Source organism: Girardinichthys multiradiatus, chromosome 8 (genome assembly GCF_021462225.1).
Source record: "Girardinichthys multiradiatus isolate DD_20200921_A chromosome 8, DD_fGirMul_XY1, whole genome shotgun sequence".
NCBI lineage: Eukaryota > Metazoa > Chordata > Actinopteri > Cyprinodontiformes > Goodeidae > Girardinichthys > Girardinichthys multiradiatus.
The window spans coordinates 16,126,054-16,154,052 of record NC_061801.1 but is presented as its reverse complement, the minus strand read 5'-3'; the positions used below and the strand labels follow the sequence as shown (position 1 = coordinate 16,154,052).

At 38.9% G+C, this 27,999-nt stretch overlaps 1 protein-coding gene across 6 annotated transcripts; it reads left to right on the top strand.

The window, feature by feature from the left end:
• On the top strand, window positions 1-27,806 carry usp20 (ubiquitin specific peptidase 20). 6 transcript variants are annotated; one of them, XR_007039360.1, is made up of 25 exons: window positions 2-514; window positions 669-722; window positions 967-1,029; window positions 2,213-2,353; window positions 2,448-2,550; window positions 2,751-2,820; window positions 2,935-3,048; window positions 3,178-3,271; window positions 6,847-7,360; window positions 7,423-7,596; window positions 8,053-8,165; window positions 9,203-9,375; window positions 12,825-12,919; window positions 12,995-13,028; window positions 13,102-13,147; window positions 13,254-13,434; window positions 13,563-13,689; window positions 13,766-13,935; window positions 15,032-15,113; window positions 15,705-15,813; window positions 15,926-16,028; window positions 16,116-16,184; window positions 16,261-16,429; window positions 17,498-17,550; window positions 17,688-18,820. XR_007039360.1 is itself a non-coding variant. In XM_047373144.1 (24 exons), the coding sequence occupies exons 1-23, from the start codon at window positions 437-439 to the stop codon at window positions 16,416-16,418; spliced, it is 2,865 nt and encodes a 954-aa protein (XP_047229100.1). In that variant the 5' UTR covers window positions 1-436; the 3' UTR covers window positions 16,419-16,429; window positions 27,749-27,806. The 6 variants fall into 6 exon arrangements, 5 of the variants coding, with proteins under 5 accessions (XP_047229100.1, XP_047229101.1, XP_047229099.1 ...); XM_047373144.1 differs by lacking the exons at window positions 17,498-17,550; window positions 17,688-18,820 and adding an exon at window positions 27,749-27,806 and having other exon boundaries at window positions 1-514; XM_047373145.1 differs by having other exon boundaries at window positions 3,178-3,256; window positions 17,498-18,820.
• The last annotated feature ends 193 nt before the right edge of the window (window positions 27,807-27,999 follow it).

Here is a 27,999-nt window from a genome sequence, read left to right as displayed (position 1 = left end):
GGGCAGTTAAAGGATGGTGGGTCGGGGTAAAACGTCGCTCGCTCGGTTCCATTTGTGGCTAGCACACCGTCAGCCGTTTTCGCTCAACACGTTTTATTTGGGCGGAGATTAAATATAACCATCTTGACCGCGGCAGCTGCTTCAATTGTGTAGTTAATATGAGGCGTTAATAACAGCTGTCATCGCTGGTGAAGGAAGATCTTTCTCTGCTGTCGTGAGTAAACACCGGGGCCTGTCACTTTCCTGAGCCTCTATACATACGTGTAGGTTGCACTTAGATTATTAATGTAGGTGTTTTACATATAGTTTGACTCCCAGAGGCAGTGTGTGATGTCGCTGCACCCAGCTAGCTGAGTTACCACAGCCTGTTGTGAAAAACATTTTTTTCTTATACTGCAATGCCCGTTAGTACACGTCTTATTGGACAGCGAGGACAATGACAGAGCAAGACGTCTGTCCTCACCTTGACGCGATAGGGGAGGTTACCAAAGAGGACCTTCTCCAGAAATCCAAGGTGGGTTCCTATTGATTTCTAGTAAACATGTTTCTTGGTTCGTGCCATTACCTCAAACAATAAACACGTGTGTCAAACCATCAGCTTGAAAGTCTGTAATGTTTTGTTGTTGCATATATTGTTGGTTGGATCCAACTCTTCGGCTTGTTTGCAGGGAACTTGCCAGTCATGTGGTGCCGGGGGCCCCAACTTATGGGCTTGTCTACAGGTAGGTTGGTAGGTTTACTTTAATCTAAAAAGGATGTGTGCTCCAACAGCAGCCGGTGTTGCACTTACCGTACATCATCTTGTATTAGAAGGCTTGTTCATTAAATAAATAATGATGGTCCGGTGCATAAATGTAATTTAAAAATGCTGCTGTTCTCTGGCATGGAAGCTAAAAGGTACAACGAATTTTGTATTGTGTGGAACTAAAAAAAAAATAACAATTACATTCTGTTTCTGCTCTTTAGAATGACTGTTCTTATGTTGGTTGCGGCGAGTCCTACGCTGATCACAGCACTCTGCATGCACAGGTAAAAATAACTAAAGAATGAATCTGCTTTGATATAAACTGTTCCATACAAGCTATGACTGTATGTCATGGAGCTGGATGTCAGAGTTACAGTCTCTAAAAGGTTTTCTTCCAAGATTGCTCTGTATTTTTCTTCATCCATCATGTCTGACCAGCATCATTGTCCTTGCTCAAGAAAAGAATCCCCACAGCATGATGCTGTCACCATGTTTCATCGTTTAGGACGGGGATCACCTACCTGCCGGAACAACTTTTTGATACTTTGTGTTATATCTGTGTTTATAGTTTTAAAAATGTACAATATGAGATTTAGTTTTATTGTATAAGTTAAAATAATTTTTTCATTTTATTTCTGTTTTTGGATTTCAGAATAAAATAAGAAAAAAATTTAAAAAGCTGATTAAAAGCATATTTTGTATAATGAAACTACGTGAGAAAGCCCTTTCCATGTTTATGGTAAAAAAAAAGAAAAACAAGTAGCCCCCTAAAAAATAAAGCATGTAGTTTAAACTAAAAACCATAAAAAACTAGTACCAGACATTCTGTTGTAGAAAATCTATACAGATATTCATTAAAACATACGACTAAAACCACCCTTCACTGATGGCTTTATAATAAAAACATTGTTCATTCTGTACAATTATTTTACAGGATGATGCTAAAGAGCCGCAGGGGCCCCCTGCCTCGGGTTGATGGGCCACACATTACCTTTTCATGTAGGACAGAAACTTCAATACTGGTGTCATTTGAACTGAGCACCTTCTTTTTTCCATTTTCCATTGAAGGGTTGTTGTATAACCATCACTTCTTTAGATGTCTGCTGTGTTCTTTGATATTCTTTACTAAACCTCTGAGACCTTCACAGATCTATACTGAGATTAAATTAGACAGAGATTGACTCACTTTACTAATTAGGTGAATTCAGAAGGCGAATGACTGGATTTTATTTATTTTTATTGAGGGATATCATATAAAAGAGGACTAAATATCTGCCACGCTTTTCAGATTTTTATCTGTTAAAACCATGCAGCATTTGTCTTCCAATCCCCAATTATGCACCTCTTTATGTTGGTAAAATTCAGATTTAAAAACATAGAAGTTTGTATTTGTATAAATGTAAAATAATCAATGGTTTTAAATTCTTTTGCAAGACAATAACATTTTATTTCTGGTGTTTTCTTTAGCTCAAAAAGCACAACCTGACAGTGAACCTGACAACCTTCAGGATCTGGTGTTATGTGTGTGAGCGGGAAGTGTTTCTGGATCAGAGGCCGGCCCTGGTCCCTGTTCCGGTTGTGCCCCACCACTGCAAAGCTACAGAGCAGGTTCAAATTCTGCTCCAGTTACCTGTTTATTTATTTACTTTTACCTCTGTCTGCTATGTGCATAAAGAAACTCATGCATTTATTATTTTCCCAGGATGCAGCTGCCCAGCCAGCAGGTCACCCTCTAAAAGCAGTACCGATTGCGGTGGCGGAAGAAGATGGCTCAGAATCAGAGGAAGATGAGCTCAAACCAAGAGGTGGAAATATTGTCCTAACAACAACAGTTCGTTTAAATCTTACTAATATTTTTACAAAAGTAAACACTGCAAAAAACCAAAAAACAAACATTCTCTCATTTTTGCTATAAAGAACCCTGGTGGAGTTGCTTCACTTCTTCTCCATGTGTGGTCATAACTAAGTCCTATAAGTTCATGGGTCTTGCCCTTGTTGCCTTTAGGTTTGACAGGAATGAAGAATATAGGAAACTCCTGCTACATGAATGCTGCTCTGCAGGCCCTGTCCAACTGGTGGGTTCACCTCCATTCGACCATCAGGGATGTGCCTCTCTTTAGAGTCTTGTTTGCATATCTTGGTTAACGCAGTCCTCCAGACTTTAACTTTCCACACTTTTTGTTCACCAGCCCTCCGCTCACCCAGTTTTTCCTGGACTGCAGCGGATTGGTCCGGACTGATAAGAAGCCGGCTCTGTGTAAGAGCTACCAGAAACTCATCTCAGAGCTCTGGCATAAGAAACGGTATAAAACTACTTAAGGCTTTTGAAATATCTTCCTCGCAGTATGTACTTAACAATGCAATTTGTTTCTCATTATTAATTTTTGTTCATGTTTCTTTAAATCTCTCTCACATACCTTCTGCCCTTTCAGGCCCAGTTATGTTGTTCCTACCAGCCTATCCCACGGCATCAAACTGGTAAACCCAATGTTTCGAGGTTATGCTCAGCAGGTGAGCACACAGCAAGTAATTACATTTTGATTTCTATTGCAAACCATGAGCAATATCTTGCAAAGTGTTACTACAATGCTGGTTATTAACTCGATAAGCTAAAAGATTCTCATACTCTGGATTTGTGTTTGTTCATCAAAAACTAGCCTAGTTTGTCTTATATGACAAATCATAGCCTGACACACAGAAGGAACATTGTTAAAAAAAAAGAAACAGTATGTGTTTATCTTTTAGTGCCAATTAACAATTTAACAATACAGGTTCTGAAAAAGCTGCCTCAGTAACAAGGGGGGGCTGTATTTTTTTTTAAGAAAATAGTTTCTGCCTTCTTTCTGATGCAGTTCCTGCAGTTTTAAATGCTGTTGTTGCACTAAACACAGGAAAAAATAAAAACGGTTTAGTCAAATGTCCAAGTTTTTTGTTATCCAGGCTCCAATATATTATGACGTTTCGGCTTTTTAGGGATTTGAAACGGTTTTTGAAACCTCTACAGGATGTAGGTATGACTAGTAACTTACACAATTGGATGTAGTTCATATTCTCTCATGCACAATTAACAGTAAAAAAAAAAAAGTCTTTGTAACTCAGAGATGATTGATTTATATTTGGATTTCCAGTCTTTAACAGGTAAATCTAAATTGTCTGACACAATTTAGATTTTTTTCCCCCCTATTATTTTGTAATATTGCCACATTATGTCCAATATTAGCACTTTTATTTGCTGTGGCAACAATAATATTAACTTTTGAGATTATTTTCCAATCTTTGGTTATTTAGGCTTAAGCATTGTTTGGGGTTGGAAACGTGTCCTGTCTAGCAGAATTGTGGTCCGAGTGCCAAGAAGAAGCCCAACAGATTTACTTTCACGGTCGGAGCATTACGGATTTTGTTATAATGCTTTGCTCAATAGATATAAAAAGCATTATTAGAAATTGTTTTGGGATTATTTCAAATGCAATGGACACTGAGAAAGAAAAGAAAGGGGGGGAAAAACAAAAAATAAAAGTGAGAAGGGTGGGGCAAAATGTTAAAAAGGAGAGGAGAGAAGGATAGAGGAGGGAAAGAAGGATAAAGAGAATACAAGATAACACACCAGAAGTCTGCTTTTACACCTGCAGAAAGGAGAAAGAAAAAAGAAAAACCACAAGAATAAACAACAAACAGATATATAACAACAGCAATGTTACTGAAAAGTACACAGTACTAATTAATACAAGATGTATTTAGTAGCAACGCAGCTCAATATAGAGTAAATCTGTGTGTCTGTAAACACCCTAACCCAAACACATGTATGTTTGACCATGCTTGTGTATATAAGGTTTGGGGTTCTGAAAAAGTCTGAAAGTGTATTCTGAAGTGTTTTTCTGGTCTGGATAAGTATGGATGAAGAAACTTGGGTATGAAAAAATATTTGTATTTCCAGACTTTTTCCTTACCCCATTTAAATCCATCTGTCCATAACATCATAAAATCTGAGCAGTATCCAAATATCTGCCGTAAATTCATAGATTATTCTTGTAAGTTTTAAGCATTTATAGGAATACAACTCTAAAAAATAAATAAAAATAATGAATCTGGAGGAGTATGGAATAGAGAAGGATAGATTAAAAAGATATAGCATCACTTGTTACAGACACTATTTCTTCTTGTGGCCAATATTTCTCTCCCCCCTGAAAAAACTGTAATTTTCAGGTAAATTAGGTCAAGTTAAAAGACGTTGCTTTAATGGAGAAATCTTGAAATCACTAAAAGACGGGAGCGAGACCTCCATGAAGTGAAGGTCTGTTCTCTTTAATTGGCCAGTTTCCTTGGAGATCACCCAGATGTCCTCCACCACCTCCACTTCTTCGGTTTCTTTCAGTTCTTTTCTTCACAACTGCCAGTCTTTTCCATTTGGTTGCTCACATTCCTAGATGAGTGGATTTCTCCTCACACCACAAGGCTGTCCACCACATCTCGGTCTCTTTTCTCAGCACTCGGTTTACTTTTGAAACATCTCTGAGATGCAGAGGTATCTGAGTATATCTGCTGATGAAAAGAATCTTGAGTCGTACTGAAGGTCTGGAGCGCACAGGGTGTACATAAATGGTGAGCCTATGGTGCCTTGCAGCGCTCCTGTACGGTTTACAATCCACTCAAAGCCACAACAGTTGATTCTGTCAAGCTGAGAACTCTCTGAGGGGAGAAAAAGTTAGCTATGGACCTGCTTCACAACTATGATTATGGTTTTTAACAAAATAATTAGAGCTAAGGGATCAGTTACTGAGCTTAAGAGGTGCAGACTGTTGCGCAAAGCCAGATGAACCATTTCCTCCTATGATAAGCTAAGAAGCTGCTTGCAGTGGCCTTATGGAGTTATTTTAACAAGATAGAAAACTTAGAGGAGCTGCTGGAGCTAATAAACAATTAGAATTTTATGTTGGAGCATCTTAACATGAAAAAAAAAATTTTACTTTCGATTTTATCTTATATTTTTTTAAATTTATTAAAATCCTGTTTGCTTTTAAAGTGTTTTTTTTTTTAGTTTCTGTTTGAGTCATCTTCAGTATGAATGAGTTTTGGAAAAGACCATGGATGTTTTCTACTGAGGGTAAAAGCAAAAAAAATACATATATACAAGTCATTAAATAAATATGTCATAAATTACCCTGTGATGTACTGGCGACCTGTCCAGGGTGTACCCTGCCTCTCGCCCGTAGACTGCAGGAGATGGGCACCAGCTCACCCCGTGACCCCCTATGGAATAAGCGGTATAGAAGATGAATGAATGTCATACATTAAAAACTAATGGGGGAAAAAAAAGAAAAGTGAAAATAATCGTCTAAATTCATGCTGTGGAAAAATATAATTATTATTTTGATATTAGTTTTTTTTTTTGGTGGTATGGAATCATCAATATGATTAATTAATCAATTTAATTAATTTGATCAATTTAATTAATTAAACAGTTATTGGTTGTTTTGCTAATAATGGAAGTATTTTCTTTAATTACACATTTAACAAATTATTTATGAATTTGTTTTAAAACTTTTTTTTATGAAAAATCCGGTAATCAGAATGCATTGGTATTTGTTAGTTTGTCTAATTGATTCATTAATTAATGCATCTTAAAGCTTGGTTTTTGCATAATGACCCCTGCAAAACAATTTTTTCTCTGCAGAAGGGCAGAAAGGATGCTCGCGTATATTTTCTTAAATATTTGTAAAATAGTTTTTTTCAAGTCAAGTTTATTTATATAGCGCTTTTCAGCAACAAGGCACTCAAAGCGCTGTACACGAGGAAAAACATTGATACAGAAAATCAAACACAGAAAAACAAATCAAATGACACTAATAATCTTTGAGAGTAATAATAATTAATAATTCTTCCGGGTTTACTGGTAGAAATTGGTTCCAAGCCACTCTTAATAATAAAGCATCTTATGCTAAAAGAAGATGATAATATTGATAGTCTCATCATTTCACTGAATTCTAAGGGAAGCTGAGAGTTTTTCAGAGTTTTTATTTGATCTATATAAATGCTGTTTCTCTGCAGAAACCCAGCTTCTGTTAAAGAAGCAGTCCTCATTCTAACATTTTCTGTCTCTCCAGGACACCCAGGAGTTCCTGCGCTGTCTGATGGACCAGTTGCACGAGGAGCTGAAGGAGCCCCTGACAGAGTGCAGCATGAGCGGGGAGGGAAGTGACGGGGACGAGAGGCGGGATGGAGACCGTTCTCCTTCCGAGGACGAATTCCTGTCCTGCGACTCCGGCTCCAGCAGTGACCGAGGAGAGGGGGGAGGTCTGGGGGAGGTCGAGCTCCTCCTGCAGGACGAGTGCGACGGGTTTAGGTCCCCGTCTGTGGGAGTGGTGGGCGTCGGTTCGGGGACGGTGATCTCCGAGAAGGAGAGGTTGAAGGAAAAGAGGGTGTCTGGCTCCCCCCTGCGTGGAGGCTCACAGGAGATGGATGAGGATGCAGATGTGGACACAGCAGCTGAGGAGGGGGTTCCTGAGAGCGGGGAGGAAGAGCCGTCAGCACCAAGTGCAAACACTGAAGTCCAAGGTCAAGAGGACAACCAGACATCTACTGCAGGGCAGGGACAAATCCAATGCAAAGGCACCTCAGGTAACAAGAATGATATATTTTTTTTCATATTGAATCAGTCATTTCTAAATAGTTAATGTTAGGCCTCCAATGTGCTGTTATTCAAGAGCCTGACAATGAAGCATCAATGACCCAGCCACAGTCCACTCCTTGCAGTCCTGTTCGAACCCTCCAGGAGCTTCATCCCAAACTCTCCTCCAGTCCTCCACGCTCCAGCCCGCTCCGCTCTGCAGGACCGGCCTACTCCTTCAAGAAAGGTGAAGGCAACTCAGAGATTCAATTCAAAAATGCTTTATTAATCCCAAAGGGAAATTAAATTTTGTTGTAGCTCATTATGAAGGTTAAAAAAAACTAAGAACTAAAATCTAAAAACTAAAACTAAGAACTCGCAACTTTTTCAGTTTATAAATAAATCAACCAACAGCATATACTATGATATACTTTCTTTTTCCTTTATCAAGGAACCTGCAGCACATTTTCTCTTGTAATGTGTTATAGTTTGAATGTGCAGCTTAGCCCTCAGCCAGGAAAAGCCTTGATACCTATTATTGGCTCAATTCATTTTGCTTCAGTTTGACAGTAAGGAGCAGGAATGGTTTGGTTTGCCTCATTTTTGATTGGCACAAAGTACTCCAGACTGCTCTGTTTCAGGGTTGCTTTAGCAGTGCAGTTTGTCCTTTTTAAATTAGCTGCTACCATCACTCTGTCTGCAGCTCAGCTGCTGCTCACCTCCAGGAAGAAGAAGCAGTCTCACTATCGCAGCGTCATCTCTGACATCTTCGACGGCTCCATCCTCAGCCTGGTCCAGTGTTTGACCTGTGACAGGGTGAGCTGTGCAGCACTTAAACACCAGGGGGGGCTAATCACACAATTTACAAACATGTTCAGTACTTTTAAGGGTGATGGACATATTAAATGAATAGAAAACTGTGAAAATACGGCTTGTATTTGTAATACACCTGCAGTCCCTTGCAAAAGTATTAATATTCCTACTTTTTCCCATTTGTCACTTTACAACCACAAGCTTCGATGTATTTTATTGGGATTTTATTTTATAGACCAACACAAGTGGTGCATAATTGTGAAGTGGAAGGAAATAAATCAGTGTTTTTTTTTAAACATGTTTTTTTAAACAATTTAAATATAAAAACTTTGGGGTGGATTTATTTTCAGCCTCCTGACTAAATACTTTGCAGAACCACTTTTTGCTGCAATTGCAGCTGCAGTTCTTTCATGCAGTGTTTCTTCCAGTTTTGCACATCTGGAGTCTGAATTTTATGCATCTTCTTTGCAATCTGGTTCAGTCTCAGTCAGAATGAATGAACAACAAATTTCAAAGATTCTCAGTGTGATTTTGGCCTTTACTTTGACTGGGGCACTTTTACATATGAACTTGCTTTGACCTAAATCATTCCACTGTAGCTCAGGCTGTATGTTTAGAGTTGTTTTCCTGCTAGATGGATTTATGTGGAGATTAAATCATGCAGAGGCGTAATTTGCTAATGAAGTGACTTCTGGGGGCATTTGGATTTGATTTAGGAGTATTTGGGTAAAGAGGGTCTGAATACAAATACACACCTTTTCTTTCCCATTTTACAATTATGCATGAATTGTTTTGGTCTGTCACACATAATTCCATCAAAATACATAGAAGCCTGTGGTTGTAACATGAATACATTGGAAAAAAGGGTAAGAAAAAGTGATTTACAATTAAGCAGATATTACTTGAACATCTATAATATTAGTATTAGTTATTACTATTATTAAGTATTGAAGTGTGGAGATTTATTAACATAGTTAATTACAGTCTGCATTTTCATATTTCATATGCCGAGTGAAATGTAGCTGTGTGAATGTTTACAGGTCTCCACCACAGTAGAAACATTCCAGGACCTCTCTCTCCCGATCCCTGGTAAAGAGGACCTGGCAAAGCTTCACTCGTCCATCCATCAGAACCTGCCAGTAAAGACCGGCGTGTGTCCCGACACGTACGGCTCGCAGGGCTGGATCTCCTACATCATGGACTCCATACGCCGGTCAGTCAACCACACTGAGTCATGGTATTGAAGAAAGGAGTGAGCATGCTTGAACACAAATGTGTGAATTCAGAAGAATTTTATTCATCTGACATTGGCAGTGAATGCGCTGATGTTTTGGACATGCTTTAATCAGTGAGGGTTAGTTAGATTTAGATCTAGGTGAAGATTGGAAAAATATGACCGGCGGATAAAATTTTCTGCAGACTATAGGCAAGCGGCATCTTGTCTCGTCATGCCCATACTTCCATACTGACACGTTTTTTTGGGAAATCAGCCACGTTAGAAATTCCAGGTAAATGACAACTTGCTGCTGCTTCAACGGTAGATGTAGTGATTGCGTTCTGTTTGTAAAATACAGTAGGTGTGTAGTTAGTGCTCATGCTTCATTTGTAGGCCTTTTCGCAGTGAATTATTATTTAGGGTGTTTTTGTAACTTCTAGTGTGATAAGTTGAAGCAGTGTGGCATATGACTCAAGGAAACAAAGCCCCATACATGATTAGACAGCAGCTAGAATATGTAGAATTAGACCGAACCACTCTACCTTTGTTATGCTTTTGTGGGTCAGGCTCCATCACAGCATTTGGCAGTGATAGATGTTTTATTTTTGACACTTCAGAGGAAATGTGCACTCAGTTCAGGACCAATGACTTTATGCTAGAAAAGGCTTCAGAGATTTTTCACCCCACTGTGTGCAGACAGCAGGAGATATGTTTCTAAGGCCTGAATATTGTTTTTGACTGAGAGAAAGAAAGAATTAATAGTCTGATCTTCCCTCACCTCTGGCAGCATCACATGAAATTAGAAGCTCATATCAGTGTTATATTACGAAGGATGCCTCAATTTCTCAACAATGCCCTGCAAATTTATTCATATACCAGTTTGTCACATTATTAACAACGTGCTTATTTGTTTATTGGGGTTTTGTGTGATAGTGTAGTATAGCGAAATAAGAGGAAAAAGAATACATGGTTTTCAAAATAGATTTGAAAACACTGGTGAAAAGTAGATTTTTTTTCTTTTTCTTTTTTGCAAAATAGTTCTAGCAAAGTTGCATTGTACACAGAGCATCTGTAAACAGCAATTTTCAAGCAGCGGCCCAGATTCTCAACTGGATTTGGGTCTAGGCCAATTAAAAACACGAATATGCTTTATCTAATCCATTCAAATGTACCTCTGGCTGTATGTTGAGGGTCATTGTTCTGCCGCAAGATAAACCTCCACCCCTGGCTCAAGTCTTTTGTAGCTTCTTACTGGTTTTTATCCAGTATTGCACCTTTTATTTAGCTCTAATCACTTGACCACTTTTCTGCTAAAGAAAGCATCCCCACAGCATGATGCTGCGACCACAATTGCTCTGGGTGATATACATTTTAATCCCGAACGAGCCCTCGATTGTTATGTCTCAGCTCAGAGGCCGCAACAAAAAGGCAGACCCACCATGTTTTGGGGATTCTTAATTATAAATGCATTCAACATAAACTAAGGTTATAAAAACAAGGTTTCCCGTATAACGTGAGAGATCAGCGGAATTAGGTTGTTTAGTGTGCATGAGTGGAGGATGTAGTGTGTGTCTAAGTGTGGTAATGTGCAAGCTTAATCTGCAAAGCAAAAAGTTGCAACATACCTGTGGGTGAGAGCAAAGATGAGATTGATTTGGCAGCAGGGTTTAAAAAACTAAGCGGAGGGTTTACCAAGTCATCAGATGTCTCCTATCAGTAATCAGGGTTGCATATGAAAGGTAAATGCCCAACCTAACCACAAGGGGTCGTAACAGTTTTCCTTCACATGTAGTCCTTAGGCCAAATAGCTGCTGCAGTGCTCTATGCGATGTTCATATCTTGTTTTATTATTTAACCCCATGTTTTCCTCAACTCCCGATCTATCTACTGGGTTCCTCTGTCTTCATTAAGCTTTTTGTTCAATGATGTTCTCCAACAAGCCTCTGAGGCCTTCACATAACAGCTGGATTTATACCTAGTTATACTTTATTCTATGAATTACACCCTGGTTACTATCAGAGTAAATGGTGCTGAATACAAACACATGCCACACATTTTTTATTTTATCTTATTAAAAAAAAAACGTAACATTTTTCTTTTCATCTGCAATTAGGCGCTACTTTATCCTACTTCTATGCTAATACAAATACACTGAAGTTTGTCTTTGGAACGCCACAAAATGTGGAAAGGTTCAAGGGTTATGAATACTTTTTCAAGGTGTTATTTGTCAAAGATACCTCAAAAACCTTCCAGCAAGCTTCCAGTCTCTTCCAACGTCTTTTTAGCGTGAAGTGTGAGGGGAGCAGGATAAGTTTATCGACCTGCTTCCTACCATCAGTCGACACGTGACCTGCCTTGGAGAGAAGAGCGACGAGGGAGGTGTTTTTCTTAGTGAATGGAGTGCAGGAGGGAGGAGCAGTATTGTATTGTAGCACTGTTGTAAAGGTGCAATTGAGAAATACAAGCTACTGGGAATCTCCCTGCTGGTTATTGCATGTTCAGCAGATTCACTGACTTTAATGACTTAATTTGGTTATAGAATACAAAGAAATATTGTGTATTTATCCGCTATGGTGTTTGAGTAGAAGTACACCGCTCTTGTTCCTGGATCTCTCTATGTGAAATGATGATAAAGAGTGTCATAGGCTGATATAAACACTGGTGAGATATGGCAACTATGTCATTTTATTAAAAAGTTAAAGGGATGGGTGTATTTTAAATGCCTGTGACTGTGGATACATTTTATTGTAAAATAGTAAAATTCAAAATTGGGAAGAGAATTGAAGGAAAAGTGAATTATTGTGGGTTTGAACTTATTCATTCAGAATGACTTCCATCATCTTTTAAATGACGCAGAGAGACGGACTATGATGAGGTTTAAGTAACTTTAGAAAAAAAGTAACTCACACAAATCATGACTGAGTCATTTTTCCCTGATGGCGCAGCAGAATCATTCTAAACATACAGCTACAGGTGCGGTGAAAGGAGGTATATTGAAGAATATCCATGTTTTAGAATACCCCAGTCAAAGTTCACACCTCAATCTAATCAAGAATCTTGAAAATTGATGTTTCCAGATGGTCTCCATGTCAGTCGTAAGATGTCCAAAGGTGTTACAAACGTAACCCAAAGACTGGCTGCTGTAGTTGCATCAAAAGGTGATATTTTTTTAGAGACTTGGAGACCTGGAAGGGCTGAGTACAAATGCACATTAACATTTCATTGTAAAAACATTTCAAAACCATGTATTATTCCTTACACTTCACTATTATGCACTTTTTTGTGTTGGTCTATCACATAAAATCCAACTATGATGAAACTGAATGGAAATTTTCAGCCTTATTGACAAAACATGAAAACGTTCAGTGGTTTGAATACCTTTGCAAGATATATGCTTGAGAGGATGTCCCATACATCATATTTATTTGTTTTGTTCATTTGAACAGATTCGTGGTGTCCTGCATTCCCAGTTGGTTTTGGGGTCCCATAGTAACGCTTGAGGACTGCCTCGCTGCCTTTTTTGCTGCTGATGAGCTCAAAGGTACTGAAATATGACTTTCTACACTGATGCTATATAGTTTTTTAGTGAGTTTAACTTTGTTGTTGTTTTTTACAGGAGACAACATGTATAGCTGTGAGAGATGTAAAAAGTAAGTACATACTGTAAATTTAAGTGTCTGTATTATATTTTCAAATGCGTTCACCTTTTTTCTTTGCCTGCAGATTGCGAAATGGTGTCAAATACTGCAAAGTGCTAAAGCTTCCAGAGGTAAGTTTTTTTTTTTTTTTTTTTTTTTTACTTTTGATAAGGGTTTTGATTTTGAGGTGCAGAAAGTTCACCTTGAAGTTTATGATCACGTCTGTTTGCTTTCTAGATTCTTTGCATTCACCTGAAACGTTTCCGTCACGAAGTCATGTATTCATTCAAGATTAGCAACCATGTGTCCTTCCCGCTGGAGGGCCTGGACATGCAGCCCTTCCTGGCCAAAGAGAGCCCGTCTCAAGTCACCACTTACGATCTGCTGTCAGTCATTTGCCACCACGGCACAGCAGGAAGTATGACGAAACCTTGTTTCCTTCAGATGAGAGAAATTCATGATTGTTTAGATTTATTTATTTTTTCTCTTGTTGGTAATGTCTGCAAAACTGTTCTTACGTCCTCTCATACATTTTTATTAATGCAGGTGGACATTATATAGCTTACTGTCAGAATGTGATCAATGGCCAGTGGTATGAGTTTGATGATCAGTATGTGACAGAGGTCCATGAGACGGTGGTTCAGAATGCAGAGGCATATGTGCTGTTCTATAGGTGAGATTAAGGCTGTTTTTCTGCTAACTGGCTTAAAAACATTTTTAACAACTTTATTTTTCTTGGCTTATTGCAGGAAAAGTAGTGAGGAGTCAGTGCGCGAGAGACAGAAGGTGGTGGCTCTGGCCAGCATGAAGGAGCCCAGCCTGCTGCAGTTTTACATCTCCAGGGAATGGCTGAACAAGTTCAACACCTTTGCTGAGCCAGGCCCCATCAGCAATCACGCCTTTCTTTGTCAGCACGGAGGTGTGTGGTCATTGTGTTTTATCCTTTCTGAGATCAGAATTGTCCTATATATCTCAAAGAGAACAATGTTTTTTTCAGTTCAGGTGAAGGTCACTGAGCTTTTCCACAGTTTAGCACTCTGCTTGTGGAAATGATTGGATTAAACAGGACTCTAGAGGAGCACTGGCATATGCATTTCAAACAAAAATGTGCTGTCCAAAAAAAAGTCAAATATTTCTGAGCACGGTACCCCAAAAATAGGAACAAAACAAGAGTTTATTTTGGTGCTGTTTTTAAATAAAAATTGTCAAGTAGACATAAACAGTAACTTTTAATGTTGTTTAGGTTCAACTTGCATCTATATTTTTCATTCAGCTATCCACATACACTCACAGTTATGTTTTATACAGGGTTGTCATATATTGATGCACCATTTTAACATTTATACAAAAAAAAAAAGACATTTTATTCACTGTTCATCATATATGGTACAGTGTTTTACTCCCTGAAACGTATCATCAAGTGTGGTGGGGGGTATGGAACTGAACCCTTCAGCTGGGAGACCAGAAGCCCGTTTTAGATCTTTTAATATCACCCTATAAACCGGTCAGTTTAAAGGTGTAGTAGACCACTTGCTGGTTTCTAAAGTACAAATGTTTTTTGAAATTGACAAAGTCTTTAGAAAACTGTAGTCAAGTAAATTGTTCAGGAGATGATTAAGGTTAACTTTGTCAAATGATTGCTATATGCCTAGGAACTTTGCCCTGACTATCCCATCTTTATCTTAACCTGAATCCTTTTCTAAGAAATAACGTGGATGTTTCCGCAGAATGATTAGGCCCAAAAATAACCTGCATTGGATGCAGCAAAAAAAAAAAAAATGGTTTAAGATAAAAGGAGGAGGTGATATTGCAACATGCCAGAGCCTGTCTGAGTTGCTTGTAAAGGGTAGAACCACTCAATGTTAGCTGGTTGATCCTACTGTCATGACCTAATGCAAGTTTCTTTCTTCTGTCCTTAAAACAATCCTATATAGTCAATTTTGAGATCCTTACGCATTTTACAGTTAAATTGAGCCTTCTCTACCAGCATTTAAAAAAATGTCCCCTCTTCACAGGGATCCCGCCTAATAAGTACCTGTACATTGATGATCTGGTTGTGATAGTTCCTCAGAATGTGTGGGAATATCTTTACAACAGGTAAATAATAAGCTGTCGTTATTGTTCATAGTTAATTTCACTCAACGTTTTAGATAAAAGGAAGTTCTGAGCAACTGTAGCTCAGGGTTACGTGAGTCATTCAGTTTGCTATAGTGTTTGGTTGGCGGAAACTTCTGAATAATTATACTGCAGGCTAGCAGACAGTCATAGATTACTAATTAAAAGTTCCTTGATGCTCTGATCAACTTAGAGATGTGCTAGATCTGTTTTTTGAAAAGTGCTATAAAAATGAAATTGTACTTACCTGTTATTATATTAATGCTTCGATCACATTATTTTTGTGGAAAGTTTCTTATTTTTTATTGTTTCCCACAATAAATGTACTCAAAAGGTTGAATTTTTTGAAAAGCTTTTTAGTGTGAGATTTTGCTATTATATTGAAAGGTTTATTTATTTTAAGATTTCCTTTATTAAGTTGGATTAATTAACCTTTTTTTGTTAGAGCTGAGTGTTTTTCAGTGATGTAATGTGTAAATAAAATAACAAACAAAACAAAACTGATTTGCACAGACTCCGTTTCCCACTCTTCGTCGGTAATCTTTCAATGCGCATTTGTTTCACTGTTTTCAGTTTCGGAGGCGGCCCTGCAGTCAATCACTTGTACATGTGTGCCATCTGTCAGGTGGAGATCGAAGCTCTGGCTAAACGCAGGAAAACTGAAATAGACACCTTTATTAAGGTTAATTCCATGTTTCTGGAAGGCTTCATCTTTTTTAAAATTGTTTTTTTTTTTTTTTTTATCTCGCTCATTATGCTTGGGAGCTCCTCAGTAATTTCTGTTTTGTCTGTAGCTGAACAAAGAGTTTCAGGCTGAGGAGGCTCCATCAGTGATTTTGTGCATCAGCATGCAGTGGTTCAGAGAGTGGGAGAGCTTTGTGAAGGGCAAAGACAATGGTACAAACCCTGCTCATACAATTGTCCATTTATGGATGTTTCTCACCTTTTAAAAAAAACAAAAACACATATCGGTTGTTTTCTCAGAACCGCCTGGTCCCATCGACAATAGTAAAATTGGTGTAATGAAAGGAGGACACATCCAGCTGAAGCAAGGTAAACTTTCCTTTACTGAGTCGGACGTAAAGGTGGAAATTAAGAAAGTGAAGATTATTATGTCTTTTCACCTCAGGTGCAGATTATGGACAGATCTCAGAGGAGACTTGGCAGTATTTGTTGGGATTATATGGTGGGGGTCCTGAGATCGCAGTGAGACAAACAGTGGTCCCAGCTGACCCTGACAGCCTTCATGGAGAGAGGAAGATTGAAGCAGAGACAAGAGCCCTTTGAGATTAACATAGGTGAGAGGTCTGATTTAATGCATTTTAGTATCTTTTTTTTTTTTATCCCTAGAATCTGTCACACCACTTTAACTTCACTTAAACAGTGTTCACTCTTAGAACATGACCCTAATTACTTTGTATTTTCTAATAAAATGAGTTAGGGAGTTACCTCTGGTCAGCTAAGTGATGCATTTGCAGGTCAAGAATAATGAATGCAGCAGTGCCTTGTAAAGGCTTCCATACCTTTTTAAACAGTTCTGCATTTTTTTTTATTAAAACCACAAACTTCAGTGTACTTGTGACCAAAACCTTTTCAGATAAAAATCTGTGCATTTGTATTTAGCCCCGATTTACTTTGATACTGCTAAATAAAACCAAGTGTAAATACAGGATAAAAATTGTGAAGACATTTAAAGCAGGGTTACGTTATAAATCAATATCCCAAGCGCTGACCATCTCATGGACCATTTTTCAATCATCAAAAAATGGAAAGAGTATGGCACAACTTAAAACTCACCAAGACAGGTCAGTGTTGATGGGAAGGCAAATAGGCTTGAGGGCAGCCCTGGAAGAAAACCTGTTGGAGGCCTGTCAAGCAGGCCATCAACCTTAAATATACAGCCAGATCCACAATAGAATGGTTTAGATGAAAGCAGATTCATGTGTTAAATGGTGCAGTCAAAGTCCCAACCTAAATCAACTTGAGAATTTTTGGAAAGACTTGAAAAATGATCTTATTTAAACTAACAGACCTTCAGCTGCTTTGCAAAGAAGAATGCCAGTATATGTGCAGAGCTGATGGCGATGTACTCCAAAAGACGTAAAGCTGTAACTACAGCAAAATAAACCATACATCACATTCCTTTTACTTCACAATTATGCATTCATTTTTGTTGGTCTAACACAAAAAAATCCTGAATTGATATATGCAGAAATTTGTGATTGTTGTTTGACAAAAAATTTTAAAATTCAAGGGGTATGAATTCATCTGCAAGGAACTGTACTATAGTGGCTGTAAATCATGTGTAGAGGTCAAGCTTGGAATCTTTTTAATCACCCTTGTTTTTCATATTTTTTCCCCTTCAGGTCTGATGATAAATTTCCACTTCTGCCCTCACATGACACTGAGGAATTTGCACGTTAGTGAAGAAGCATTATGAGCACTTTGTAAATGTAACATCTTCTTTTGAAGCTGCAAGAGGTCAAAGCGGGACCTAAATATCAGTTTATTCATTGGATAGTTCTGAAGCTCAGTTTTTGTGTCACTTCTCTGCAGCTGTTTTCGGTGGCTGTAAATGTCTCGGTGGCTGCTCTACTGACTAGACATCATGTGCTGCTTCTAAACTGGCCCTGGCAGGCGAACAGCACCTGGTGTTACAAACCAGAACGGTGCAGTGAACGTTGCTCCAGGCTGATGTGTAGTGTGAGGACTCCTCTTTTACGTTAGAAGCAATTACCAAGCTTTCCGTTGTTTATTTGTTTACTAGTTACATAGCAACAAGCAGACAAGAGTTGAGAGATCTCAAATGAATGAAACTCCTGCACGATCCACCTCAATATGTGCCCAGCCCTCAGGAATGGAAACCTTTATTTTGTTTGTTTGTTTTGGCCATGGAAATGACTGAAGCAGATTTGTTTAGAACTGAAAAACATGCATGTGTGGGTTATGCACAATCATTTCTGGGCTCAAACTGCATGCAGCTGGATGTTTTTGCTGACAGGCTAAGAGGCTCAGTTGTTTTGCTTTAATTATCCGTTTACATATTCAGAGATATTCAAGGAGGACCTTGCTTTTGTATAGTCTAGGTGAGCGCTATCAGCAAACAAGCATAGAGGGCATGTATAGATATGAAGGTTAGCATTTTATTTAGGATAAGCAGTAAGGATGAGTACATATCTGAAGGTATAAGAGAATCTTGTGCAGTAAGTTGTAATTTCAGGAGGATCAATGTAAAATTATTCAGACCTTATCAATTGTTACTTGTGATGCACTTGGTTAAAAGAATTGTATTTATTAAGCAAAATATATATATATATATATATATATATATATATATATATATAAAAAGAGAAAAATGTGATTTAACTTAAAAGGCTAATTTATGTTACACTATGGATTGTAATTTCCTATGTTTGCTTAGCAGGGGTTTGAAGAGTCCATATGCATCATGGTAAAATGTTTGTGTTTCTGTATGTTTGAAATTTAAACATGGATTAATACATGTTTATTAAATAATACACATCTTGTCACAAATTTAGCCATAAAACCTAGAACACAAATTGAAGCTGTTCACATCTTAGGACATAAACATTTAGAAACATTCCCAAAATGTAGGGGGGAGCATGAAGCCAGAGGTGCTGAATCCAGAACTTTTCCAGGCTCGGTTTAGGATTTAATATGGCCTTTTTGTCAGCAGTCATCTAACTTTTTCCTCTGTTTCTCTATCTAATTTATTCTGTTAAAAAATATATATTTCTGGACAAGACACACCACTGGAGTCCTAGTTAGCGCTTCTTTCACAAACTCTTATGTACCTAATCAGATTTTGTTATTTTTAAACATTTTACATCAGTGATATATTTTGGCTAATCCAACTGCAATGAGTCGAGCCACGATCACCAGAGAAAACATTAATGTGGTTTCAACAAATGGGGGCAATCTTTGGGTTGAAAGCCAGAGCTTCTCCACTTGGTCTGTCGTTTTCACAAAGCTGTTCAGTTGGTGACACAATATTTGTTTACTCTTGCAATTTTTACATTTTTGTTGCAACCAGTGAAACATTAAACTTTTGCAAAGTGACATAAATTTTAGGAGTAAATGTAAAGAATATGAGAAGATTTTATTTTCATGACCTGAAACCGTCATTGATGTTTTTTTTGGTGCTTTATAAGCCCATATTTTTCTTTAGTGTGTGATATTTGAATTGTCAACAATCATCTGCCAGCTGAAAAACCTGCTCCTTAGTTGGTGATATCGCAAAACAAATGATGTTTTTTTTTTTTTCCAGAGATAATGGCTAGGATGACTACATCATGCCAGTTTCTGTACATTTAGCTGTTGTTACAGTTAGCTTAGCAGCTTGTTAGCCATTAGCATGTGCCTCTTCACAAATGTAATCATTAGTAATTTAAAAGCTCAGTTAATAGCGTTTTATTCCTTTTATTTATTTTTTGATAAATATATACACAAACTAGAATGCATGTTTTAAATTCATGTTATGCTAAGTTAGTTGCATAGTCAGTCAGTCATTTTCTACCGCTTATTCCATAGTGGGTCGCAGGGGAGCTGGTGCCTATCTCCAGCAGTCTATGGGCGAGAGGCGGGGTACACCCTGGACAGGTCGCCAGTCCATCGCAGGGCAACACACAAACAACCATGCACACACTCATTCATACACCTAAGGTCAATTTAGAGTGACCAATTAACCTAACAGGCATGTCTTTGGACTGTGGGAGGAAGCCGGAGTACCCGGTGAGAACCCACGCATGCACGGGGAGAACATGCAAACTCCATGCAGAAAGACCCCAGGCCGGGAATCGAACCCAGGACCTTCTTGCTGCAAGGCAACAGTGCTACCAACTGCGCCACCGTATTTTTTGAGAAATATATACACAAACTAGAGTAAAACAAGAATGCATGTTTTAAATTCATGTTATGCTAAGTTAGTTGCATAGTAGCATTACAAAATCTTGGCTTTAGCTTCAAAATTGTTTTTTTTGTTTTTTTTTGTTACAATCTTCAAAATCGAAACTTTAGCCTTCTGAAGCACAGTTGACTTATTACACCCAATCTGATAAATACTCTGTCGGCATTTAGACGTGTTATTACAAGACGCCCCTTTACTACTCCTCAAACAAGGCAATGAAATATATGCATAAAAAATTAGCATAACATTATTTTAATGTGGATTATGTTTTCCATTTACAGTATTTGTTTGTGAACAGCACAGGTGTAAACCCTAATGATTAAGGTTAATAGATGCCTTAAAATAAACAAGGAAAATTAAAGCCTTCACTTTTAGGTGAATGTTCTCATTCAGACTTGCTGACAGTTTTTGCTTTTTTTTTTTTAAAGGTTTTAAATAATGATTTCTCTATTAGAATTGCCAAGTTTCACTTTGTGGGTTCCCACAAACATTTTAATTGCAAAATGCTTTCTCACTGAAGAATAATTGACGCTCCTGTTTTCCGGCCTTTCATACAAGGGCGTTTACCATGGATAGCGACCTAAAATGTCTTCAATTAAAGATAGTTTGGGACACTGACAATAATAGTAAATACCTTTTTATAGAAATGGTTTTCATTTCAACTGTGGCATACAAAATGATAATCACTAATGTTGTCTATTTTGTTTATTGTACAAGTTTTTCTTTTCATACAGTTCCAGATTTTAATGTTGTGGCAATATATTTTCTATAGGTGTGGGGAAAGAACGTGCAATCAAACAAAAAAGAAAAAACAACTGTGCAATCTTAATTGTATCATAAAGGTGCTAGACAAGTTAATTACAGCAGCAGCTTGAACAGCTGTCTGTTAAAATAGGCAGTGTAACCTGTTATAATGCAGTTAGAGACTCTCTAGTAGAAATTATTTTGCTAACCCCACCCTGTAAGTGCAGTTTTTCATGTTACAACACATATATGCGTGGGAGACTTCATTCTATTGGAAAATAAAAGCATTGCTGTGGTTGGAAAGTATTCCCAGGTATCACAGCACAAAACGGGGTTTCAAAGGGTAATGTTGTCCCAGTATTTAACAGTAGGTGGCTTTTGTGGTCATGGCTGTGGTGATTCTTTATACTGTGGGGAACCACAGTTGAGAAGGATGTCTTAATATCTGTATAACTGATGTGATTACTGTGACTGGTTTAATGATTAAAATTTCTTGCTTTTGGATTGGAATTTCTTCTTCTTTTTTTTTGTAATCAGGCAGACGGGTGAAATTTGAAACAGATGCTGACAAATTGCTTTTGGATAAATGTTTGTCGTTTAACGTGAAATCAGAATAGAACCTTTGTTGTTTTATTCGGATGAAACAAAAGAATGACAAATATTGTATGACTAAATTGTGATGTGACTATACTTTCACCCTAGGGTCAAAACATAAACAAGACAAACAAAAATACAAAGCTTACAACAACTTTTCCTTTTCAATTATGTCTAGTCTTGTTGCTTATAATAGTTACATATTTTTTGGATCTGAAATCAAGAAAGACTGAGGCAGTTGAGAGTTATTTATGGTACTCCAAACTCGGATATCGATGTACTGGCTACCCAAAACAAAATACATATAAAATGGATGTGACTTCATAAGGCAGATATATAGCAGATTGTCCAGTGAGAAGGAAGAAGTATCGAGAAATGTTTTATGAAAGCGGTAGTTTAGATATGTAAAATGTCAGTTTTTTTAAAGCACTTTGTCACCCTGTCAGCCTTTGAGTGACCGAAAAATCGTAATTCTGGCAACATCAGATGTTTTAATTACTGTTCCAGTTCTGACCACCATTGTTACTCTGATGCGCCCGCAGTTATACATCAGCACTCCCATTTCCCCCAGAATGCTTAAGATTTGCAGAACTGGCAGATGTAATGTAAGCATGGAGGCAGTGAGAAGAAGTGTCACTCTGGTATAAATAATCAGTCCTTTTATTACATGTGAGGGTTTACCTGCACTAGTTGTGAAGCTGTAAATTTTATGTCAAGGACACCATCTGTCGCACTACTTAAATCTGTTTACAATTAGTTTTCACACATTATGTTTGGCTTAAAATTTGTACTACAACTTAATGCTACATGTGTGGTGGATGGGAAGGAAATCAAAATGCTGACATAAAATATCTTACTCATTTAGCTTAGACAGTGAGGAAAAAAAGTTATTGCTGGTACAGCTAGTTACCAGGGATAAATGTTATTGTTTTAATTCTTTAATATAATTGACAAAGATCACCAGAGTTTTTATACTACCTAAGAAACATTATGCTCACAAACAACCCCTGTAGCCACTGCTCTGGCAAACACTACGGTGGCCCGGGGTGCAAACCAACATTACAAAATCTAAAACACTTTTACAAACCTAGACAAATTTACATTTCAGAAAACAATTTAACAAGATGCAAAACAAATTTACATTTCAGAAAACTAATTTACATTTCAGAAAACAATTTAACAAGATGCGAAACAAATTTACATTTCAGAAAACACTTTTACAAGTACTGAAACAAATTTACATTTGACAAAATCAGCCGGAAAGGGAATGTACCAACGCCGAGGCTGACCCGGAAGTCAGCCTCAGGGGCTGCATCACTTAGAAGGACCCGGGCCCTGTCCCAATTCCCACACTACACCCTACGCCCCTCTATGAAGTGTTTACTTTGTACAAGTGCATGTAAGGGTTGAAGTGCGCAGGTTACAAGCGTGCAAAATTGGAGAATTGGGACAGTAGAGGTTACTTCATCGACTTGCACCTCTGCACCGTAACTGCAACATCGAAAGGGCGGGAACCAGCGCTGTTTCCACATTCTTGCTGCTAAAAAAAATTATTTAAAACTGCAACAAGCAATTGTTTTGAGAAGAAGAGAGTGCAGGAAGCGAAGGAGGCTTATACACCAGACTCTCGCTGCGCCAGTGTTTGTTTGAAAGGTAACTTCAGTGTTATGGACTACTGACTGCCCAGACTCACTCTGAACCCTGTGGTATCTTACAATGTTGAGGCTGGAAAACCAGTAAAAAAATATATTTGTCAGCTTGCTGTCTAAAGTTTACGCAGTTCTTATTATTCTGATTTGATGGCTGGTTACGTTGACGGTTGTGATTGGTTCTTGCTCAGAACGTCATCTGCAGCAGTGAATTGTGGGTAATATACTTTGGGGGCGGATGTGGGGCACAAATGGTGCGGGGCTAAGGACGACTCTGGGGCCCTGTCCCAATACCCGCACTTCCAGCCTTGTGTCCCTGAATTGCACGTTCCCGTTGATTGGTTCGAGTGCGTAGTGTGTCCCAATTCTCCAGAGTGGTCCTTAGCCCCGCACCATTTGTGCCCCACATCCGCCCCCGAAGTATATTACCCACAATTCACTGCTGCAGATGACGTTCTGAGCAAGAACCAATCACAACCGTCAACGTAACCAGCCATCAAATCAGAATAATAAGAACTGCGTAAACTTTAGACAGCAAGCCGACAAATATATTTTCTTACTGGTTTTCCAGCCTCAACATTGTAAGATACCAGTGGGTTCAGAGTGAGTCTGGGCAGTCAGTAGGTCATAACACTGAAGTTACCTTTCAAACAAACACTGGCGTGGCGAGAGTCTGGTGTATAAGACTCCGTCGCTTCCTGCACTTTCTTCTCCTCAAAACAATTGCTTGTTGTAGTTTTAAATAGTTTTTTTAGCAGCAAGACTGTGAAAACAGCGCTGGTTCCCGCCCTTTTTGATGTTGCAGTTACGGTGCAGAGGTGCAAGTCCATAACGTAACCCCTACTGTCCCAATTCTCCAATTTTGCACGCTTGTAAACCTGCGCACTTCAACCCTTACATGCACTTGTACAAAGTAAACACTTCATAGAGGGGCGTAGGGTGTAGGCTGGGTCCTTCCGTCGACCGCTAAAACCAGCGCCATAGAAAGAGAAAGGGTCCTTCTATGGCGCTAGCTAAAACCATGGAGGCCGGAAGTGAGCAGCTGCGGATTGGGACGGTCTAGCCTTTACCAGCTGTTCCCGCCCTCACCTCAGCGTAACAGCTGTCGCCTAGCAACCGTAGCTGCGAGGAGAAAAAGGCAGTTAAAGCAGAATGGAGCCGAACTTCTGGTAGTTTTGTTTTTAATTTTTGAGGAACTTCAGCAGTTTTATCGTCGTCGCAGACATCTCCTTTGTTTTATCTCCGGCTGAGAGACAAACATGTTCAGGTAAAAAAGATGTTTAATTTAACTAGCCAATAAACAAAGAGATAGCAACTTTATGGCTAATGTATGTCGACATATTTTATATATTTATATATATATATATATATAAGCAACAACTTTCAATTTTAAGATAGATGGGAATTATAAAGTATTCGATCCCCTCTGGCTGTTCTTAGATAATTATATAATAATGCAGTGTTTTTGGTGTATTGGTATCTACTTGCTTTGATCACTTAAAATATCCAGAAGCATGCCTTAAAAATAATGTGTTTTTCCATCTCCATTCTTCCCTTTTCTAGACCAGACCCCTTTACTGCAGGATCAACCTGAGTGTCCCAGTCCTGAAACGCTTCTTCAACCAGGAGGACACCAGGCCTGATTTTTGGCTGAGCAGGGAGTCTCTGGCAGTGCTGCTTGATCTAATCTTTTGCACCAGGATTGGCAACATGGATGGGGTGCTACTATTGAGACCTTGGTGGCAAGTGGCACATCCTACAGAGTGGTCTGCAGAGTGTTTGGGATGCCTCGCTCTACTGTCCATCGCATCGTCCACAGAGTTACAGAGGAGATCGTGGCTATTCGTCACCAGGTCATCTACCTTCTAAAGACCCCTGAGGACTTAAGGCAGTGTCCCGTGAGTTTGCAGGGCTGGACGCCACAGAGCTTTTCTTAAAGCTGTGGGTGCAATTGACGGCTGCCATATCCGCTTCAGGTGTCCAAGCAGCCTTGATGGTCAGTGCTACAGGAACATAATCCTGCAAGCAGTTTCTGAGAGCCATTTTATTGACACGTATGTGGGCTGGCCTGGGTCAGTGCATAACTCTAGGGTGCTCCGCCACAGCCCACAGTACAGTTTATCCTCCTCCAGGGTATTTTATCCTTGCTGATGGAGGGTACCCATGCCTCCAATATCCACTCCCCCTCATCACTCCCTAGAAGAGGACAAGACAAGGTGTGGGAGCCCAGCGCTTTAACAGCCATCATTCCAAAAACACGCTCTATAATAGAGCGTGTTTTTGGAATGATGAAGACCAGATTCAGGCCATCTTCCTGCAAGCGCTGGAGGTGCACGACACCTTTGTACCTCACGTAAGTTTTGACCTAGATCCATTTTATATATACATTATACATAATATATACACATATATATGCACCCTCGTTTAAATTGTTTTCAGGTCATAACAGCATGCGCCATCCTCTTCAACATCTGCCTTAGTGCTGGGGATGTCATGGCCCCAGAGGATGACCCAGGGGAGGCTGTAGATGAGGGTGAGGTCGGGACTGACGCAGTCAGCGTTGCTCTCTGGCAGGACCAGCTTTCAGCTGAGGTGTCTGCCCTGGAGGAGGTACCACCAGAACATGACTACTGTGTCCAGTCAAGTATATTATAGATGTGATTAATTTTTGAGGGGTATAACTAATTGCAATACTTTGTGAGCACCATCTTCTAATTCTGCATTTTTCCGATTACATCTTAGTGATGTGGCAGCCGTCAATTCAGCCAGCCCTTTAAACCCACTTGATGGACGATAGCGTGGACAGTGGAGAGAGGCATCACAAACATCTGCAGACCACCTGTGTGATGCTTCGCTCACCATCCAGAAAGACAAACCACAGATCTCAGTTGCAGCATCCCATCCATGTCTCTGACCTTGTGAGAGATTTAGCCACACCGCCACTTTCTGTTCAGAAAGACATCTGCCTTTGTTCTGTTGAAGAGGTTTTTCCAGGAACCGGTCACTCAGGTTGATCCTGCTGTCGCCATTGTAAATATTTGTAGTTTTATTTTGTGCCTTTTGTCTTGTAATCTTGATCTGTTTGAATGTTTTCTTCCCCATTCTGTTTAAAGTGCTGTTTGTATTTTTCATAATAAATTATGTTTATAACTTTAAATGAAGTTGATGTATTGTTAGATCAAATGGAAATAACATTAGTGACAAAAACAATTTTGAAATTTATTAGAACACCATAAAACCTTAAGAAACAATCTGAACAAAAAATAATATTTCTTATGTAGCACCTTATTTTGGTGCCATTCTTTGGAAAACAGTCTGTCCATTCTCTGTACCCTCATGTCCTCCCTGATCAACTCCTCATCTCTGTCCCTCTTTCTTTTCTGACCCCTTCCTGCTGGCTCAATCTCTTCCTTCTCCATCTGGTTGCCCACCGCTCCGCTTGGCCCTGGAGTGTCCTCAGGGATGGAGGCAATTAGGACAGGAGGTGTTGTGGAAGACCTTGGTCCCAACACCTCATCCATAAGGACAAACCAGGGCCAAGTAGCAGCAGTGGGCTTTTCATCCTGACCCTGGATACTTACAATCCTAAAGTTAAATGGAATAAAAAAAAAAGAGTTGACTAAACAGAGAAACCAACAAGACTTTTAGAAATATTTTTTTATTTGTGTGTGACATGAGAACGTCTGAACATAATCTAAATTATTATTTTCTTTTTCAAATTGTCCCACATTGTTTTGTCCTGCAAAGGGGGTGACCTTCCCCTGTTGGTCCATCTTCTCCAGAATTGTCCTAAACCAAAAGAAGTATGTTAATCACTGGATGGATATTTATGAAAGTTAGAAAGATAGGAGTTATTGAAACTGGACAGAAACTGACTGCAAAGAATGTTGTTATTGTACCTCCAAGCCACGGTGGCTGAGTTTTTAGCTCCAGTAAAAAGGTGGTGGTTCTCACCCCTGAGCTTAAACTGGCCCGTCTGCTCCTTTGTACCTAAAAAAAATAAATATCTTGCTTAATATCAGAGCAAAAATAAAGCCTTTTTTAATTTCACATTTGTCTTAATTTGAAGAAAATATTAAAATATTTCTATGCAAATGCCTAAAACAAGATCTTTCAAACTTTTAACTTCTTTACTGAGATTCACTTACATTTGAAAGTGTATTCCTCGTCGGGTTTACCTGGAATCAGAAATTATAATGCTAACTGAATTATAAATAAACTTTTAAAACATATAGCACATTTCTTCATTAAAAATTAATATTGAAAAGCTTATTTATTCTCAATCACACTCTCCAGCGATACAGTTGGATTACATAAAACTGTCCATTTATTCTGGTTAACCTTAATATCACCTGAAATGTTAAATTGATTTTCAGTAACAATTAAAATAATAACATAAACTGTTAGAAATCACTTGTGTTAAACGTTCACTGTGATGACTGCCGGCGGGAGCTTAGTGCCGGGAGTCCGGTCAGATTTCTCCAAGTTTAGCTCGCCTCACCACTGGGAAGGCTGGCGAGGCGAGCCAGTTACTATGCTAGGAGCGGAAAACTCCGAACACGTCGGAGCACGTTTGAAATTAAGCGATGTCTAGATAAATTAAGCAGATATTTCACGTCTACATAGTTATATTCCCGCACTAAAAACATTGTAGAAGTTAATTTGTGTCACAGAAAGTGTAATTTTCCACAATTTACTCACAGCTTTTGCTGCTATGGTCCGCCATGGCTTCTCCTGCTTGACCAATCTGCTTCGACCCGCAACGAATGATGGGAAATGATGGGCCGCGAAGGATACTCACGACCCATCCTTCAAATCGGGCAAAAGAAGGACAGATTTGCCGGCCGCATTTGAGGGAGTCTCGGAATGATTCATGAATAGGGACAGCCTTCGTCGCCGCGCTGTAATCGGTCTACAAATACGGCCTTCGAAGGATGCAGCCCCTGAGGCTGAC